This window comes from Stegodyphus dumicola, chromosome 7 (genome assembly GCF_044657685.1).
Source record: "Stegodyphus dumicola isolate Sdum_Otavi_A_Nest chromosome 7, ASM4465768v1".
Classification (NCBI taxonomy): Eukaryota; Metazoa; Arthropoda; class Arachnida; order Araneae; family Eresidae; genus Stegodyphus; species Stegodyphus dumicola.
The window spans coordinates 145,012,458-145,029,160 of record NC_140774.1 but is presented as its reverse complement, the minus strand read 5'-3'; the positions used below and the strand labels follow the sequence as shown (position 1 = coordinate 145,029,160).

The 16,703-nt window shown below is 33.2% G+C and overlaps 1 protein-coding gene across 1 annotated transcript in view; it reads right to left on the bottom strand.

The window, feature by feature from the left end:
* LOC118186526 (carbonic anhydrase-related protein 10-like) overlaps nt 1-16,703 on the bottom strand; it is an 850,161-nt gene that overhangs the window by 142,736 nt on the left and 690,722 nt on the right. Inside the window, exons 5-6 of the mRNA XM_085820883.1 lie at nt 3,590-3,685; nt 1,640-1,706 (exon numbers count right to left, since the gene is read on the bottom strand). Coding sequence (XP_085677009.1) covers nt 1,640-1,706; nt 3,590-3,685 — 163 coding nt within the window. The remainder of the gene's footprint in view (nt 1-1,639; nt 1,707-3,589; nt 3,686-16,703) is intronic.

The following is a 16,703-nucleotide window of genomic DNA, read 5'->3' as shown; positions in this document are numbered from 1 at the left end:
TCGCATTTGGTATAGATACAGCACCCTTCTTTGTACAGTTTCCTTTCTCCTGATGATGACGGGCCTGCACCTGTTGCAATCGAAATCGGTATAATCTTGGTTAGAATATACGCCAAACAAAAGTTTGCCAACTTTTATGTTTTACTTTGACGTGTTTGTCTTCTCTTTTGTAAGTAATCTTCAAGTAATAATCCGAATTGTTGTTAATTTTTAAGTCAAACTGTGTTACATGACAGTTATTTTTTATTAAATTATCCATATTGCATTTTCCTTTCATTTAAATTTACTGCATTCTGCTTTATTGGTCAACATGTAGCATTAGGTGCAAATTTGCTCTTTCTATAACGCCTGCAATGTATTTTATGACTATTATTATACATCCATAGATTTCATTACTGTTTATGTAACTCAGTCCAGTTATATCGTCCATTGTGCTGTGGAGCATTATTAGCTCAGCTATGTGCTGTTAATCTATAATAGGATTCTATAGGATTATTTGACATTTTCATGTAATTATGTATTATTTAACCTTTTCATGTATTATATATTTAAGTTCTAATTAGATGTCCGTCTGATCTATCGAACCAGGGTATGCTGTTGTGGACTTGCAGATAATTGATTCTTACTGCGCAGTATATAAGCTGCATGAGATTCAGACCAGTTGTTATTCGAGTACTAATGAAAAAGTCTTTTAATGTCAGAGATTACCACTAAATATCTTAGAAACTAATTTGTGGTCAATTTGAATGTTAGTATTTCGAAGCATCGGAGTTCGTCACTGGAGACATTTGAAATATTTTTTGTTCGTGAACTAATTTGTTCCGGATGAAAGGAGTTCGTGATATGCGGCTCCACAATAAGGAGAAACTGATACGCAGTGATTAGTGACCGTGCTCTCAAGCTGAGTTTTGATATTTTCTTGATTAGTGATGTACCGTATGATATGAAGCGTGCAGCATGCACAAGAAACCACTCAAACAGTCGTGTACAAGATGCTTTTTTTATATAGTCAAAACGTCTTTTAAATTTCTAGATACTCTTTTCAACCAGCCTACCTTTCCAAAGAATACTATAGTATTAAACACTCAAAACATAACAAACACACTAATGCCTTAATGCTTTCAGTACTTTGTATCGCACATTTCATTAATTAAATTTCAACCCACCAGACATTTTTCAGGCTCGATATGCTTGTGTTTGTGTTTTGTTAACGCTGGACATACGAACATTCTGAATTCCTTTACTTTGCTATATTATATGCAGTGTTAAAAAACTAATATGAGAAATTAACAATAATTCTAGATCGTTACTATAAAATTCATTCGCTTTAAATTATCACCTATATTATGGATTTACAATATACTCCTGAAATTTATATACTTAATTTATTAGTCTACTTTTTATTTTATTTTGTATTAATATTACAATTATTTTCACAATTTTAATGTAAAATTAATATATTAAAGATCGACGCATAATAACCTATCAGTAGATTTGCGTCATTAAAATCAGCCATCTAGCCAATGCTTAATATTTTTCAAGCTATGAAAAACAAAAAGTGACGGATATTTAGTTTTTTTCAGACTTCAAGAAATCGAATGAATTGATTTAACATAAAATGTAAAAATATTTAACTCACCTTTGAATATAATTTGTTGTAACTGACTGGTTAACAGACGAAGTTCCATATTTGTTGGTTCTCCAATCTATTAGAAAAGGGCAAAATAAGCAGTTAGAGTAATTATTGAAGAAATGTAATGAGATGGTAAACAACAAATGTCTGCAATTAAGACCACAAAATTACGTTTAGGGTATTAAATGACCAATAAAGAGATTTATTACATAATAATAATGTAATGATCTTAATTTTAAAACCATAAGTAGTTTTATCCAGGGTAATCTATTTTTATTGTGCAAGAAGGATTTCTTAAATGACCTGAGAAATTTTATTAACAGAATAATCTATAAAAGTATTACTCTTATTTAAAATAGAGTGCAACAAAGTTAGCCTTGTTATCTTAAGATGGCTAGACTTACATATATATTATGACAAAAAAGCTTATCAATAAAATATTTAGCATATAAATAGCTTTGATGTCCATGTAAAATAATTGTAAATGCCGTTTATATTCCTACTCACATTTTAAATTCTACCAGCAACATTTGTTATCGCAAAAAGTAGGGTTGTTTATAAACTAATGGACAATGAATTATGTAAAGTGAATCTAAAAATACGTAGGTTGGGGCAAAAGTCATGGCAACTACTTTTTTACTTGAAGATAACAGTCCGGTTGAAAAATGTGACATATACAGACGAAAGGACAAGGTCTTAACTAGATGTGTGGACAATGAATAACACTGAAATATCGTAACACACGAATTTATTACGGTAGTATACAGGGCAATATAGCCTTCACCGTGCAAAAGAATGATAACACAATACACATAAAGTTAACATGACAAACCTTGGCCTGAAGACCCTCAATGTAGTCCCCTGCTACTGTCACCACACGCCGCCAACGATGTGGGAGGCGCTGAATACCATCGGCCTCAGCATTTGCCGCACCATGTGTGAATCGAGTCATCTGTTGGCGCACAGCAATAGCAAAGTCCTTTCGTGTTGCAAACCGCCTACCACGTATTGGTTCCTTAATCTTGGGAATGAGATCAAAGTCACAGGACGAAAGTTCAGGAGAGTACAGTGGGTGCTCCAATTCTTCCCATCCCCAACGTCGGAGTAGCCGCCGTACACACTCTGCTTTATGTGGTCTTGCATTGTCGTGCAGAATTATTGCACTGTCCACATGATCCGGAAGTTTATCCCGAAAGCCACGTTGTACCTGTCGCACCAGGAAGTCTTGTAGCACTGACGTCATATGCGACGATCACCATCAATTTGACTGGGAAGGATTCTGACGCTAGCTCATTACGCAATATCCTGTGGACGGTGTGTTTCTCGATGCTGCTTGCCCTCTCTAACTCCAGTAATGTCCATCGTCTGTCTTCATCCATGACGTACTCGATGACGGCATGTGCCAAGTCGGTCCGCACACTCACCGGTCTTCCCCAACGTTGCTCATCACTGGTTGAAACACGTCCTTGCTGAAACTTTTCTACCCACCGTGCTACTATACGATATATTAGGGCATTATTCTCAAGGGCTTCTACTAATTCACTATGACATTCCATCGCATTTCTCCCTCGGAGAACGGCTATTTTGATGTAAGCGCGCTGCTTAACATGGGTTAATTCCATTTCGCACGGCACTCACCAATTGACTGATTTCAGAGCCCTCGCTATCACAGAGGCAGCTATCACAGAACCATGTGTTGTTCTGCATACACACTATGCCTGCAGAACTTCCACACAACACATATAAGTTTTGTGATCCGTTCACATATCTACAAGAAAAAAATAGTTGCCATGACTTTTGCCCCAACCCTCGTATCTTCAATAACCGTATTAATAAGTATTCAAAGAGATCTAAATATTTCTTCCCTTTTTATAATTTTTTTTTCAATTAAAATGGCAAAGAAGGATAAAAAATGTTTCACTGGTACTCAATTTCCTTTGAAGCGTTTGAAATTACCTGTATCATCAGTGCTATTCCAACCAAACCTTGAGACATTTGGGAAGCTTCAGTCATATTGCCATACAAATCAGAGTTGTAGCCGTATATCTGAACCTGCAAGGAGACAAAAATCTCTGTTGTGGTTATCGAATGTTAGAAATTTGTTGCTAATAGATTTAGTATTTTTAAAACTAAAAATTTGCAAGAAAAATTTAATAATTCTTTATTTTTCTGTGACGTAGATTTGCATTGGCAAGATAACAAATAACAGTTTCTTACTGCCCAAACTATTATTTAAAATTCACTCTATATTAAGATTGATATAGATTAATTAGAAATTGTAATCTAAATCACAGAGTTGTTGAAGTTTGGGCTTTAAATATGCATTTAATAGAGTAATGAAAGAGTAAGAAAGAGGAGCTTTATATTGATTTAATTACTATATAAAACTATCAACTGACAAATAGGTAACTTATTCAGGAGGAAGAAAATTTTGCACATGGACAGAGCCAATAGACAAATAAATATGGGAAAGGAGAACAGGTAGGCCCGAAGTCAAAACAAACAAAACATTATCTGTCCAGCCAAAAGGAAATCAAAGGAAAATTAAAAATTAATTTGGTAGAATTTTAAAAATTTATGGGATAAAAAACTGTCTTGGAATTAATGTTATTAACGAAAGTAGAAAGATTTTTGTTGAGAAATAACGAGAGAATTTTATAAAATAAACCATAGCATTATAAAATAAACCATAGCATTGTAAAATAAGCCACAGCACACCATTGGCAGAGTTTTTCCTAAAACCTGAGTCAATCTAAACTTGTTTTCTTGCCTACTGTTTTACACTTTACAGTCATAAATTTCTCTTCCATAATCTTTAGTTTGTAAAACATACATAAAAGACACTTCTTTGGTAAGATGTTATGTAACTTCCAATACTCAATAACTCTCTTCGGTATTTCTATTTATAAACATAGACTTAGCATTTGAAGTGTAATCTACAATTTTTATGCATTTAGTCAGGTTTTGTAAACTGAAAAATAAAAGTTTGTTAATTTAATTGCATTTTTTATACTGAAATTACCTGAGCTAATTCAGATTTCAGGGTAGTTTAATTATCTAAATATGGAAATAAATTTTCTGTTTCAGCTGGCCAAATATTGCGTAATTTTATGCAACTGCATTGCATATACTATATATTACATTGCATAGTATTATTAATACAATCACACAGAATATAAGTTTGTTTTTAAATTCCCTCGAATCATAATGCAAGGCGCACTTATTTTTGATAATTCTGAATGATGGCAATCAGTCGTTTTCATATGTATAAGACAGGGATTCCTGAATTTTTTCTGGCATCAACACCTTTAAAAGAATAGTTTTCTTCCTCGACCCTTTACAGTTTTCTTTATAATATAAAGCATACTACATACACATAACAGAAATATTTAAAGATATGAATTAGAATAGGAATATGAACGATGGTGTGGAAAAGAATGGTTTATTAATTTAAAGTTTTATTATTTTCAGTATTATTATTATTTTTATTTATAGATATAAAATAAGTTTTCAGAAAGAGGATTACAGACTTCAATTGTATGTAAGTTTAATTTTAATTAATGTGATGGCTTCATATTATGTATTAGGGCCCACCAGCGGCCGAGCGGTAAAGTCGCTGAACACTGGTAGTTCGGTCCGAGGTTCGAATCCCGCGAACGGGCTGGCTGCATGGGTGTTTTCGTGGTTTTCCCCATGTGTAACGTGTATACGAGCCAGTTTCCCTTAGAAAGTCCTCCACGTAGGCATCCCTCCCCTTAGGCAGATAGCCCTAGTGTGCTTTGCCATAATTAAATACACCACACCACACCATATTATGTATTAATACAACTGCTTTACTATAGACATAAAATTGCTTTATTTTATTCTTAAATCGCCTATTTCAAAAACATTCACCCTGTTCGTCGTTTTGTGTACATGACTAGGGCCTTTTTCCACTAGAAAAGAAGAGAAAAACATTAATAATGTTTGTTCGAAAACAATTTTTATTTTGCGACATTTCCCTCGGATGGCTATTAAATTCCAGAATTTAGTGTAGCTATGTGTTATGAATACGATATGCGCTTGAACATCTTCCTTAAATACAATCAATTCCTCTTGCATCCTAATTTTAATATACTTCCCCTTATTTAGTTTCTTTCTTACTATAACAAATAATTATGAATTTTATTAATAATATTTCTAGTCAATAGCATCTTGATTATGCTGATGAATTGCTTGTGTATATTCGCCAATCGGCCCCTTGATCAACATCGATCACTTTAAAATTTCATGAATCCCAAAAGCATCAATACCAAACCCGCCGGAAATTTCTAATCTAAACACACAATTTATTTCTGTCTCAGAATAAAAGTACAAATTTACTTTTTATTGACATAAACCTGTGAAGTTAAACCTAGTTAGCTACCTAATTTAATCTTCCCGTGGTCTCAGGAACTTTCATTTTGGCACACCACTTAGAAGTCTAACTAAATTTCTAGAAGATCTACAAAACTAAAATCTAACTAAATGGTCTATTAAAAGCTACATCTTGCTGTACAACTAAATATTTGGTTACAGCCGAAAACATCGCGGTAAAAACATCGCGGCAAAAACATCGCAGACGAAAACGTCGCGGAGAAAACAACGCAAGGCGAAAACGTCGTGCTACAAAACATCGTGGGAGAAAACATCGTGATACAAAACATCGTCGTCGAAAATAAAGCGGTTCAAAAACTTCGCAGTTTAAAAACGTCGTCGTCGAAAATATCGTGGTAAAAAATAAAGTATCTACAAATTATCGCATGACGATAACATTGCAAACATGCTTTTTTCAGGCTTTAATAACTATACATGGATATTCCCGTAATGATTTGTGAGCACAAGATGGAAAGAAGTATAATTTTTACTTTCATATGTTTTATTAATCAATAAATTTTTGCTGAGAAAATAAAAAAGAAACTTAAGCATAGAAAATTAATGCAACTTATAGCACTTAATAGAATTTTAAACCGACATAGTTAACTAACAAAGGCCATTAATAAATCATTTTTTGTAAAGTTTTCACTGGTAATTTTTCATGAAAAGTATAATCTATAAGTTGCATTTAGTTTTCTATGCTTAAGTTTCCTTCTTACTTTTTCAGCAAAAATTTATTAGTTAATAAAAAAATGTGAAAGTAAAAATTATCCTTCTTTACATCTGGAGCTCACAAATCATTATGGGAATATCCATTTACAATTATTAAAACCTGAAAAAAGCATATCTGCGATGTTATCGTCATGCGATGATTTGTAGATACTTTATTTTTTACCACGATATTTTCGACGACGATGTTTTTAAACTGCGAAGTTTTTGAACTGCTTTATTTTCGACGACGATATTTTGTACCGCGATGTTTTAGAATTGCGATGTTTTCTCCCACGATGTTTTGTAGCACGACGTTTTCGCATTGCGTTGTTTTCTCCGCGACGTTTTCGTCCGCGATGTTTTTGCCGCGATGTTATCGGCGGACACCAAATATTTACCATCAGTACCCACCGCTACTTGCGAGGCCTTAAGGTACTTAAACATTTGAAACGGACAACTCTCCACGCCCAGTGCTCATTACGTCATGTGCCTTCGGGCTTTACTACAGGAAGCGGCAACGTTGCACCTAGCAATAGCCCTGTCAATAATATCGAGTCCAAGTCCAGAAAATCAAAGTTAAGCTATTAACTCATTTCAGAAAATTGAGATTCAAATCTTAAGAGGCTATCACTTCTAGGGATGCGCGCGGCTATGCGGGACAATTCCGAGAAACGAGATTCTAAGTGGCACTTGCTTTAAGCAGGAATGCGCAACATATCCGAGAAATGCGCAACATATCCGTCTAGGTAGGCGCAACATATCCCGGCTATGAGCAACATTTTGAAACTTTTCCGAAAATATCCAGTCCGGAAACGTGTTCCTCTTACGTTCAACCAATCAGACGAAAGTTCTGCTTCTGAAGGATGACGGGTAACTTTCAGTACGGCGATGGCTCTCACTGGGAAGTTATGGAAGGTGAAAATAGAGGCCAATTTAATTATTGCTCTTTTGTTGTAATATAACTGCCTGAGTCATTTTAAAAATGTTTATATATTCGTTAAATATACAATCGTGGAAACTTCAGACTTGACAGTATTTTACGACGTTTTTGCAGTTCGGATTTGTTTACAAATTGTTCGTCGCCAAAAGTTTGCCAAATTTGTCGTATTTCGTGCTGATTGTGTATTATCACTTATATAATATAATTTTATTTCTTAAATTTAAGTTGAATGACTTTTTAAATCCATTTGTATATGCGCGGCTTTTCTCCTAATTACTTATTTTTTAAATTGTTAATTGCATATTCAGTGACACATTTTAAACAGCATAAATGATGCATAAAAAAGAAAAGCATATTTTATGTAATAAGGAGAATACTCATTAAATTTGTCTATTATTTTCATGCTATTAATGAAATACGTTTTGGATTAAAAATACATTAGAAACTACTTTTATTATAAATGCTACATATAGAAACATTGGAAATTTATTGATTTATTATTATGCACGGTGAAAAACATTTGCATATACATTCATTAATATAAATATATATGAAGAACTTCTAAACCATCGCATCTCTCTATCTGTATGTAAATATGTGATTTATTAGATGTGTATATGTATGTATGAATACAAAAATGAACATTGCCAAAAAGTTTATTTGAAGTTACTTCTAATTCATATAACGATCATGTAATTGGCAGCAACTGTAGTCATCAGTCCTTTGCAAATTATTATTTATATGTAATAATCAGTTGAAAAATAATTGATGCACATTGCATTGAGGTAATTAATGAGTGTACAAATTTTGTTTTTGGGTTAATTCATAATTATATCATATGTATAATCTACGTAATACAAATATAACTAATAAATAATAAGAAATGTAACAGTGTGCATTTATAAAATTTGATTACTTAAAGCAGTGCACAAATGATTATCACCTTCATGAGTGTTTACATAATTGAATTGTACTTTCCAACGTGGCCAATGTGCACGGGCCTACTAGTGGCCGAAGCGTCATTGAACACTGGTAGTTCTGTCTGAGGTTAGAATGCCGAAAACGGGCTGGCTACATTGGCGTTTTCTTGGTTTCCCCATTTGTAACTGGCATACGAACCGATTTAAAAAAATCTACAAAGGGATCCCTCCTGTTAGGCAGATATCTCTCGAGGATTTGCCGTAAACACATGAAACAAACTCATGATGTGCACCTCCTAATTTCTAGAGTCGGTATAATTAATGTGTTTTAGGTATATTACCGAGTGTTTTATGGGACAGTAAACAACTCGCACATATTTGATTGCTCATGTATTCATATGCTTTATTTGATCTTCATTTTTTGAACAGTATCTGCCGGCTGTGAGGATATAAATATCAACCACATAGATATTTATCATAGAAGGTTTTTTTTCTTTTGTTTGTTTGTTTTTGTCTGTTTGTTTGAATGGACAGAACAGTAATTATGAGCCATAAAGTTAGTCAAGAAAATGCTTTCACCAGGTCACAAATTTTCCAGTGAACCATCAAAGTTTTCATTGGAATGCAGACAACAGAAAATACACATAAGTAATGTCTGATAAATAGACGTATCCAGCACACGTTTTAAACTATTCTTAGTGTATACAGAATTTGTCTATTACTGATCAGAGTGGAGATCGAAGTGATTAACTTGATAGCAATCACCTTTCTATTATCTTCCATAACTAACAATAAAGTTTAAAAGGAAAAGAATGTGAGCGATACGAAACAACACGAAGAAGCAAACGTCACTTGAAAGGAAATGTCACTTTCGCCAATCTGAGCGATAACTGATTCTTGTTTGGCTTTCAGCATGTTTACCACATGCCACATAACTGACCCGTAAGTTTGGTGCACTCACTTATATTACAAATTCACTTGCTCTTTAAATATAACTTAATTTGCATTCTGGTGATGATTAATGGAAGAAATACACGAAACATTATAAAATTAAAATGAAAATAACATATTAATTTAATAAAATGTATAAGACCTAAAGCCTAAATGCATAATCTTGTTTTCATTTTTAACGTGCTAGAGTAAAGAAAAGAAGTACCTTTTATTTATAAAATTCCAAACGCATATTATATATTGCCATTTCAGTAAAATTAGAATGAACAGAATGATAGCTATGTTTATTCAGTCAGTTTTAGGAAAGAAACATAGCTTGAAACGACTTCAGTCGCCAAAGAACAAAAATAAATTCTTCATAGCTTATGGTCGAAGTGCATTTTTACAACAATCGTTTTGAATCATTATGCCATTGTTGGAAAGATCAGGCATCGCTGCTACTAAAGCAATAATGAACGTCGAAAGCTTTACAGATGTCATATGTCTTCAAACTTGACCATTAAGAAAGTCAAATATACTCTAAGAACAAACAATTCAAATTACCGAATGCAGATGACTCCACGATATGAAAAGAAATCTCTCGGCAGTAATAGTTTCATTGGCGCTGTAAGTTGTGCATTGTTGGCTGATTAAGTTGACAGGTAATTCAAACTCCTCATACATGTTAAAATTATATAGCCTCAATAGTGTCTGAGTGGTTAAGACCTCTGGAAGTTCGACCAGGATTCGATTCCAGGCAAAAGGACTGGCTGCATAGCTCGTTTGCGTGATTTTCCCAGTATAACGTGAATCCGAGCCAGCCAGTTCCTCTTAGTGATCCAGGAAGGCATTCCTTCCCTTCATACGTTTTACCGTATTCAAAACAGCTAACTTAACCTTTTTGGTATATATCGGCGTTTTACGCATATTTAAAAATGTGTTCTTGAATTAAATGAGATGAAGGTCAATAAACATTCTCTAAGCATTTATTTAATTACTGGAATTAATTTAAAATGTAGAATATATATATATATGTACTATATCGTATTATCTTTTCTATATTGCTTAAATGAACAAAAAATACAAATAAGCACCAGTTTTCATGCTTTCGACATAAGAACGAGTGCTACGGATAATTGAAATTAATAATACAAGTATGGAATTATTTTATCCCATTTATGCTTATTTTAACAGTAGATCTGAAAACATAGACGTTAACTTTCAGAAAAAACACGAAGCACAAAGGCAATAGCAACGATACAGATCATGAAATATTTCCGTCATTACATAAATATTTTAAAATGGTAAACATAAAATAATTCATGGCCTATTAGGCAAATAAACAGACGGCTGACTAGTATCCCTAATGTATTAAACGTGTCAGGAAAAAAGTGTTTGCTTTTCTTTGAGAACCTTTTGAACATTAGTCTTTTTATGGAAAATAAACTTTTATTGCCTTTGACAAAAGACACAAACCATTTTACGTCTGAAATCTGAACAATTCACTAGAGAAATCACAGTTATTGCTCTTTTCCTTTGAAAGTGGAAAGACTTAAATTCGAGCATTTAATTTCCTGACATATAAAATATTCTCTTCAGTGCTGTTTTATCATTTAATTCATAATTGAAAAGGAAATAAAATTTTATCCCTTCGACTATAAACAAAGTGACAGAATTCAGTAATAACATTTCATCCATTTTTCTTATCCGTAACAAATTAAACGCCAAAATAATCGGAATACCAATCTTCCCTAAGGAAAGCTGGTTATTTGATAGAAGTACTGAACTAAAGAGTTGTAAAAACTATTTTGCTAAAGTCTTTTTCTTATTTCTTGCGGTTCTGTAAAGAATAGCTCTGAACACATAACATGCTATACAAAAACGGGCATGTTGATTTAATCTAAACAAAGTGCCATTATGGTGAAAGATCTATAGAGATAATAAAAAATTAATATTGTATAAAGACACAATTTTGCTTTTGTAAGGATTTATCACATCTCCTGCGAATGCTTTTATGCTGTAAACGGTTAACACATACAGCTGGTTACTAGAAGATGCTTGGTTCGAGCTCGGTAAAAGAATTGTTGATTCGTCATGTTTCGTGGTACGAATGTCAAATGATCATTTAACTTTTATTCATACCTTTCAGTCTCTTTTACTTGCAAGATATAATATTACTCAAGATTTTCTTGGAAATTCTCCGAAAATTTCTTGTATATTCTTCTAACGCCGATCTTCTCAAGTAATTGTACGAATGTCATGTTCATGATCTACAAGACCTATCTTTTCCCTAATTGTACTGAGATCAGAGACCTGAGATGGCCAGTATAGTATCTGAAGTATTTCATTCGCCTTTCCTCCTACTAGATAATTTTTGCAGTTCTAAATAATCTATTTTGAATCTTCCCGTTGTTCATAATAAAATCTCTGAAACCATCTTGATTCATAATGATGAATGAGGATTTGTTTAATCTCCTTATTTTTTAATCTCAGATATTCAACTTCTTTAGCACTAAAGCTTCTACGGAGCAAGTGCAGTATGCCATTTCTATGTTCCGTAATGGCTTAGACATATTTTCAGTTGTTTCATTACATTTTCGACAACCATATTCATTTTTTATCTTATTACAGTCAAATTTGTATTAGTCTACATAGAATATTATTATTTGAATATTCAGCTTCTTTATTATCTAATGGACTGTAAGTATTTTATTAAATTCGGCTTCTTCAATAGTATTTTTCTGATATTAACTCAATATTCACTGCAATTGTTTTCAGAGATTTCTTATAATAGTACATCAAGCAATTTCCGTATTCTTCTAGGAAAGCGATTTGTTGCACTACTTCGCTGAGTATGGTTTTCTGTTTCAATTGCTGTTTAATCGAGGAAATGTAATATTGTAATTAATGAGTTGTTTGACAGGGTTGAGGCCAAGTGTTGTCCAAAAGCTGCCTAATTTTTTCTGTTCGTCATAAGTTAATTTTATAGCGTTCTATAAGCATCTTGCATCTATTATGACTTTCGTTTTGCTTTACAGGAATTTGTTAAAGTACCTCTTTCCTAACTCTGCCAAATGCTCAGTAAATAATTATTATGATGAATTAAAAGTCAGCTAATTAATACTTACAAAAAAAAGAGAAAAGAAATTTTGCACTTTTAAATTTTCAAATTTACTTTTTAAATTCTCAAGCGCTGCACACAAGAAACACTTTCTCACTTTTAGACAAAAAGGAGTTAAGTCTCAAATTAAAAGTATCGAACACTGACTCTCCCTTCTTTATGAACTGTCGCTGATACGAACAAGACTGTCCACGAGATGTGGAATTGTTCGAAATCGAAAGGCGAATGCTTAATTTCGAAAAGAAAAAAGTGAACTATGCCAGCACTTTCTTCTTATTTATGACGAAAGAGAAAAAAACTGTTCAGACAAGTTTAGAAGCTTATTTCTTTAAGAAAGAAACTTGCAAAATTAGCGTTGCTGGCTCATCTATCTTGTGAACTCCTTCCATCTTTTACAGCCTGTCCATCACAACTATCCCTTTTAACTGTCGATGAGTCCACAGAACGCCAGTCAGACATTAACTCACATTCATAAACTCACATAACGATCTAATAGTATATTATCTCATTCCAATCATACCTTAAAGAGAACAATCTAAGGTATGGCACTGATTAATAAAGTAATTATTTATTTATAAATTATATTTATAATGTGCTCTACTTAAAATTTAAAATGTATTATTTACTTGTTTTAGTATTTTTAATTGTTTACTTGATAGTATATATATATATAGCTTTTATCTTACGAACTTCATTCAAAGCGTAGTGAACCTAGTAACATGTTCCGAATAAATTTTTGGTGCCGTTCGGAACATAATTCGTTCCTAAGGGGGGAGAATATCTGTATAAAATCTTTTTCACCTATATTAATCGGTAAAATTCATAGCGTGGCTTTTCATACATGCATACATATACAGGGTGTAACAGAATCGATGGTCACATATTTAAAATGTGGTAGAAAACAGCAAAAATAATAATTCTCGTAATACAATGAGTGGTCGAACGCGAAATGTGAAGAAGACAATAAGTACACATAAAGAACGAAAATTTGTATTAATCGCTGACATTTACGAGACATAATATATGATAATTACAAGAATAGACGACGATATCGAAGTCATTGCTATGACGATTGACGTAATCATAACAACAACGAAATGCCTGGCGTATGCTTTATGGCCAAGGATTCCGAAATCTTTTCTTGTACTGACCCCTTTTCAAGGAATGGTGTTTGTTCTTCATCCAGCCTCTTACATTTTTCACTATAATACCAGATTATACCAATGTTTCGCAAAGATTTTAGCCCGACGCGCCCCTTTTACCATTGCTAGAAGATCATTCCCTTCTCATTTCCAGCATTGATAAATTTATTAGTCCAAAGGGATTTGAATCCCGAAAGACTATTAGTTTCGTTTTGACATTTTGCGTCGGACGGATAAATGTCGGTTCACTTTTCAAACTGTTGCCATAAAATGTTAGTCCTGCATTATATTTGAAGAAATTAAATAATGAAAATCTGCGTACATGTATATTTCTCACATTGTCATAAAATAACGGTACATAGAGTCATCGAATTTTGAATAACGTAATCCTCCAACGAATATGAGCATGTGGAAGACCAAATTTGAAATTTGAAATTTGTTTTATGATCGATTTCCTATTTTTTAAAACTTTGACGAATTTTTGATTAACAAACTCGAGGATTTCAAAGCGAGCAATGGCAACGTTGTGCAGAAAAAACATTTTTATCTCCAGCGCGTGAGTCTCTGTATCGGAAATTCTAAAGATATGCTCGTTTTAAAATATTTTGCGATATTGCTGTTGCACTGGATCTTATGATTTAAGTGCGAGGAACATGATATTTAATAAAGAAAGGTAACACACAAAATGTTAAAAAACGCCCCTTTGGACGTAATTTAAAATCTGAAACATTTCAGATTTTTTTTTTTTTTTTTACATTTATTTTTTAACTTGTTTTATAAATTATGCAACAAAAAGTATAAAAAATGTTGACAAATAACAAAAGTGGAATAAAAATTTATTTTATATTCGTAAGCGAAAACTAAATATTTAACTGATAAATTAAAGGCTCAGAGTATTCCTTCCTGAAGTTGTGTAATTCCCTCCGGGTGAAGAATTCGTCCTTGGTTTGGAACCCCTGGTATGTACAGTATACAACGTAATTATAATATAAATAATTGCCCTTAGATAATTTAAATATAACATTTAGATTAAGAATAGGAACAAAAGGTTTGAAAAAAACGTTTTATTAGATTTATGTTTAATTATTTTTTGTATTTCTTTATATAACAAAGGTTATAGAAACAAAATTGTAGATTCTAATTGTCGAAAATTTCAATTTTAATTAATGTGATGACTGTTCTTTGTGTCTTGATGCAAAGCTTTTATAATTTGGTATCAAAATTATCAGTTTAATTTCTACTGTTGACTTTTAAAGTGTATTAAATAATTTTAGAATATTCTTTTCTTATATTGTTTTTATTATTACACTAGAGCTGATTATTACATATCAATAAACAATATATTGTCAGTTTTGTTAATATTTTTTCTGTAACCAGTGGAATCTTGGTTTGGTTTATTGGTGTCCGCCTATAACATCGCGGACGAAAACGTCGCGGAGAAAACAACGCAAGGCAAAAACGTCGTGCTACAAAACATCGTGGGAGAAAACATCGCAAAGAGAAAACATCGCAGTTCTAAAACATCGTGGTATAGAACATCGTCGTCGAAAATAAAGCGGTTCAAAAACTTCGCAGTTTAAAAACATCGTCATCGAAAATATCGTTGTAAAAAATAAAGTGTCTACAATTTTGGTGTGTGTGTATTGAGAATACGGCAAAGCACACTAGGGCTATCTGCCTAAGGGGAGGGATGCCTTTCGTGGAGGACTTTCTAAGGGAAACTGGCTCGTATACACGTTACACATGGGAAAAACCACGAAAACGCCCATACAGCCAGCCCGTTCGCGGGATTCGAACCTCGGACCGAACTACCAGTGTTCAGCGATTTTACCGCTCGGCCGCTGGTGGGCCTAAAGTGTCTACAAATCATCGCATGACGATAACATCGCAGACATGCTTTTTTTCAGGTTTTAATAATTGTAAATAAATATTCCCATAATGATTTGTGAGCGCAAGATGTGAAGAAGGATAATTTTTACTTTTACATTTTTTTATTAATTAATAAAATTTTGCTTAAAAAACTAAGAATGAAACTTAAGCATAGAAAATTAAATGCAACTTATATTAGATTATACTTTTCATCAAAAATTACCAGTAAAAACTTTATAAAAAATGATTTATTAATGGCCTTTTTTAGTTAACTATGTCGCTTTAAAATTCTATCAAGTGCTATAAGTTGCATTAATTTTCTATGCTTAAGATTTCTTATTTTCTGAGTAAAATTTTATTAGTTTATAAAAAAATGTGAAAGTAAAAATTATCTTTCTCCACATCTTGCACTCACAAATTATTATGGGAATATCCATTTACAGTTATTAAAACCTGAAAAAAGCATGCCTGCGATGTTATAGTCAAGCGATGATTTGTAGACACTTTATTTTTTACAACGATATTTTCGACGACGATGTTTTTAAACTGCGAAGTTTTTGAACCGCTTCATTTTCCACGACGATGTTTTGTACCACGATGTTTTAGAACTGCGATGTTTTCTCCCACGATGTTTTGTAGCACGATGTTTGCCTTGCGTTGTTTTCTCCGCGACGTTTTCGTCCGCGATGTTTTTGGCTGTAACCGGTTTATTAGATTACGGCAAAGCACTCGAGGGCTATCTGCCTTAAGTGTGGCATGCCTTCGTGGAGGACGTTTTAAGGGAAACTGGCTCGTATACACGTTACACATGGGGAAAACCTCGAAAACACCCATGCAGCCAGCTGGGATTCGAACTTCGGACCGAACTACCAGTGTTCAGCGACGTTACCGCTCGGCCGCTGGTGGGCCCAGTGGAATCTTAAATATGCCTACAAATTACCGGTGCATATTCGGCTATCGATCCCGAATTGACCTCTTGATCATTATTGACCCTCTAATATTTTATCGAGCCAATACAGGACCACCAGCGACACCGATAGAA